This window comes from Cryptomeria japonica, chromosome 3 (assembly GCF_030272615.1).
Source record: "Cryptomeria japonica chromosome 3, Sugi_1.0, whole genome shotgun sequence".
NCBI classification, from domain to species: Eukaryota; Viridiplantae; Streptophyta; class Pinopsida; order Cupressales; family Cupressaceae; genus Cryptomeria; species Cryptomeria japonica.
Genome location: NC_081407.1, coordinates 811,806,549 through 811,810,350, shown reverse-complemented (window position 1 = coordinate 811,810,350; position 3,802 = coordinate 811,806,549). Strand labels below are relative to the sequence as shown.

The 3,802-nt window shown below is 34.5% G+C and overlaps 1 protein-coding gene across 1 annotated transcript; it reads left to right on the top strand.

Annotated features, from left to right (window-relative positions):
- The first annotated feature begins 1,033 nt into the window (after positions 1-1,033).
- LOC131054355 (rubisco accumulation factor 1.1, chloroplastic) lies at positions 1,034-3,051 on the top strand. The gene is made up of 2 exons (XM_057988852.2): positions 1,034-1,255; positions 1,478-3,051. The coding sequence occupies exon 2, from the start codon at positions 1,572-1,574 to the stop codon at positions 2,865-2,867; it is 1,296 nt and encodes a 431-aa protein (XP_057844835.2). The 5' UTR covers positions 1,034-1,255; positions 1,478-1,571; the 3' UTR covers positions 2,868-3,051.
- The last annotated feature ends 751 nt before the right edge of the window (positions 3,052-3,802 follow it).

Here is a 3,802-nt window from a genome sequence, read left to right as displayed (position 1 = left end):
ATTATTACTATTATTAGTATTATTATTATTAGTACTAGTATTATTATTGTTACTATTATTATTACTATTACTATTACTATTAATACTAATACTAATACTATTACTATTACTATTATTATTACTATTACTATTACTATCTACCATTTACTACTACTATCTACTATCTACTATTAACTACTACTATCTACTATTTACTACTACTATTACTACTACTACTACTATTATTATTATAACTATTACTCAACTTATTCTTTATAATATGATAATATAAATATTTAAAAAATTTATAATTTTTTTAATTTTATTTTTATTTTTAATGTTTAATATTGAATGTAAATTATTAAAAAAATCAATAGTATTATAATCTAATATTACAATTTTAACTTTATATTTTATATTTTAATTTTAACTTTATACTTTTTATTTTAATGTTAACTTTATATTATTTGTCATAAGTTTTTTTCATAATTTAATAATCATATTTTTTTAATGAGAACGTGGCTAATCTAACTCCAAAACCACACTATCGTGCAATCAATAACTTTCGTATTATGCGAACATAAAAACTACAAAATAGGCACAAAATCACTGCAGGGCTTGGTAGAAGCACTACGACAGTTGTCTCCCACTATAATATAACACCCAAATTATCCATGTATAATATAACACCCAAGTTATCCATGTATAACACCCAAGTTATCCATGTATAATATAACACCCAAGTTATCCATGTATGATAGAACGTTTTTGAAACCAGAATAACTACAGTGCACTATAATTTGAAATATAAAAATTTACAAATAATTTGAAATATAAAAATTTACAAATAATTTGAAATATCATTATATCACAACTCAAATCTGAATTACTATTTATTAATGTTATCGTATCTGATTGGTTATTTTGTTTCTTATATTTAAAAAAGTGGGTTCAATTACAAGGCCTACCCGTATTAGGCGGGGAGCACCTGCTTCCGCCTCTTGACAGGTTTTGTAATAGACGGATATTATATAGGCGCACAATGATGGATCTATTCACGAGCATTTTGTTTTTGCTGCTAAACAGTTATTACTGGCTTATTTGGCTTAATTCGGAGCAGATATGTAGATAAGGTTTTCAGCATTCTGACAAAACAAACTATATGATAAAAGATCACACACAATTTCATAACTTTCACGCAGGATTCATCGGTAGCATCGGTACGATATCCAAGTCCAAATCGAAAAGAATGACAGCTATTTTTTGAAACAACCTGGTACGAGCTTTATCTAGTGATTTAATGATGAATAAACTGGATTTAAATGCAAGCATCTCCCTTTTACCTTGAAATCCCTGCAAATTTTTATCTGCTTCATTTTTTTTCAAAATTTGATAGCTAGCCTGGTTTTCATATGTTTCTTCCAGATTTAAATGATTTCAAAGCTTCCTCGAGAAAAAAAAAAATGGAAACACTTAAAAGCTTCATTTTCTTTTGCAGTCTGTTGGATTTCAATATTCCGTCGCAATTTTTCCAGTCTCCAAGCAAAGTTTCAGTCTTCGCGGCAGTTGCTTTGCTTGGTTGATTTCTCAAAATGCTGACAGCAAAAACGGTTACTGCAACGTACGGAACTCATCCAACAGTTAAGAGCAAAACTAAAACCTTTAATTCTGCGTTTCAGGGTTTAAACCGCACAAAATTTTGTCCACAACAGAAAACTCGAACAGTCGTATGCACAGCTTCGGAGCAGAAAGAGCTCTACCAGCCCTTCCGTCCACCTCCAACTGTCCAAAAAATTCCCCATGCCGCAAAAAATTTAAGCACCGATGAACAACTTAATATGCTTCGTGACAGAATAGGTTTGTGGCATCAGTATGCCGAATTCATTCCTCCTCTTTCTAGGGCTGGATTCGCTCCTTCAAAGATTGAGGAAGCGACAGGAATTTCAGGAGTAGAGCAAAACAAAATTGTAGTTGCTTCTAGGGTTCGTTCTTCTCTGCTATCCAGTGGCTTAGATGAAAATGCTTTAACCTATTTTGATTCCGGTGGAGCCGATATCCTATATGAGTTTAGGACTCTTTCGTCAGAACAGCGAAGGTCTGCTGCTGAATTTGCCCTGGAAAACAGAATTGATGGCAGAGAGGCCAGGGATTTGGTCAAAGCCATGAAGGAATTCGAAAGGCGGCGTAAAGAAGGATGGGAGTCCTTTTCTCCTCTCCCTGGTGATTGCTTGGCTTACTCCTTATATTGCCAGAGTAAAGAGTACAAAACCAAGCCAGAGCGAGAATCCGCATTGAGCAAGGCCCTTGCTTATGCTGTCACAGAAAAAGCGAAGACTAGGATTCAAGGATTCCTAGATGACGATGATGAAAATAACCAGGACGAAGCTTCAGAAATTTTCCGGCGCTTGGTTATTGTAAGATTGATGCAAGGGGAGGTTTCAGAGGCTAAGGTTCCTTTGGTTCTGCCTGTAATTGATCCAAATATTGAAGAATTTCACCAGTCCCCATCTCGTAAAGCAATGGGAGAAGGCCCCTTTAGGATTTATAAGTCAGAAGCGTCATGGAAATCTTGGGTTGTTTTGCCTGGCTGGGAACCACTGATTAGTGCAGAAGCCCCTGTACTTCTTTGCTTTCCTGATGCAAATGTTCTTCCATGGAGAGTAAAAGAAGCAGACAAGAAGGACCCAATTCTTGTGGCAGTAGACAAAACGAGGACTGAGATTGATGCAGAAAGTTTTTTCCTGGTAACCTCTACTGATAATTCTTTGACTCTTAAGAGAGGATCTGCAATTCCCGAATCTGCAGGGTCTGTTTTGGGTATGGTAGTTCTAGTTGTTAGACCACCTCGAACAGAGAGTGATGAACTGGAGATGGAAGATTGGGAATGATTATTTGCCTACCTAAAACTTAAACATTTGCATGCACTTCCCAAATCCCCAATCTTATCTTCAAGAATGTCGTAAGTAAGAAATTTTGAGCATTGCTAAAATGGAGCATATAACAATAATATATTTAATTTGTGGTGTATGAACTACATGATTTTTGGAATTGTTATCTGCAATCTTGACTACAGTGCAACGAATCCTTATTTTGGCGAAATGTTTGGCAGCAGTTGATTTCTAAATCATAACAAGTCTGTTGCTTTCGAACCATTAAATATTTCATCTGGATTTAGCATTTACCCCATACATTTCAGATATATTCTGGCTCTTCTTGTAGACATGGAAACGAATGTAGAGTTTTTGCATTTAATTTGTTTATAGGCTTAATATTTCTTTTCATTTTAGTTTCTGCTCTATAACTGTCTTTCATGATCACAAATTGACCTTGAGTATACTTTATTGCTACCCAAATTTCCAGATGCTTGACTGAAGATTACTGTTTGGTTTCCCTTTCAACGAAACCACTTCATTCTATCCTCTGCTATAATTTGTATTGTAGAAACGTTCCCAATTTTAGCAAGTATAATTTCTTTCTGATCATAAACATTGGGATATGGGAAATTCTTTGGGTTGGTTAGAACAAACGCATCTGGAGGCTATTTATAAATACAGGGAAAGAATGAGTAGATTGAGCTGTTGGCATTTGCTGATAAAATATGCATTATTGTGTGAAGTTCAGTTCTTAAGTCTTATAAATTTGATTCTCTCCCCTCGGAAGTGGCATCATTTATTTCTCATGAAACATCAGACCACCTAAATGTGTCTCTACAATGCAAAACATGGATTGAAAGGATTCAACATATTTTACAGGATGCGGTAGCGTAATGATGTATATGTCAATCAAACACATTTTAATTCTTGACCAACCAAAGTGAACCTCA

What these genes read in the sequence shown, in the direction of transcription:
- LOC131054355 (XM_057988852.2), top strand. Translation starts at nt 1,572, where the DNA reads ATGCTGACAGCAAAAACGGTTACTGCAACGTACGGAACTCATCCAACA.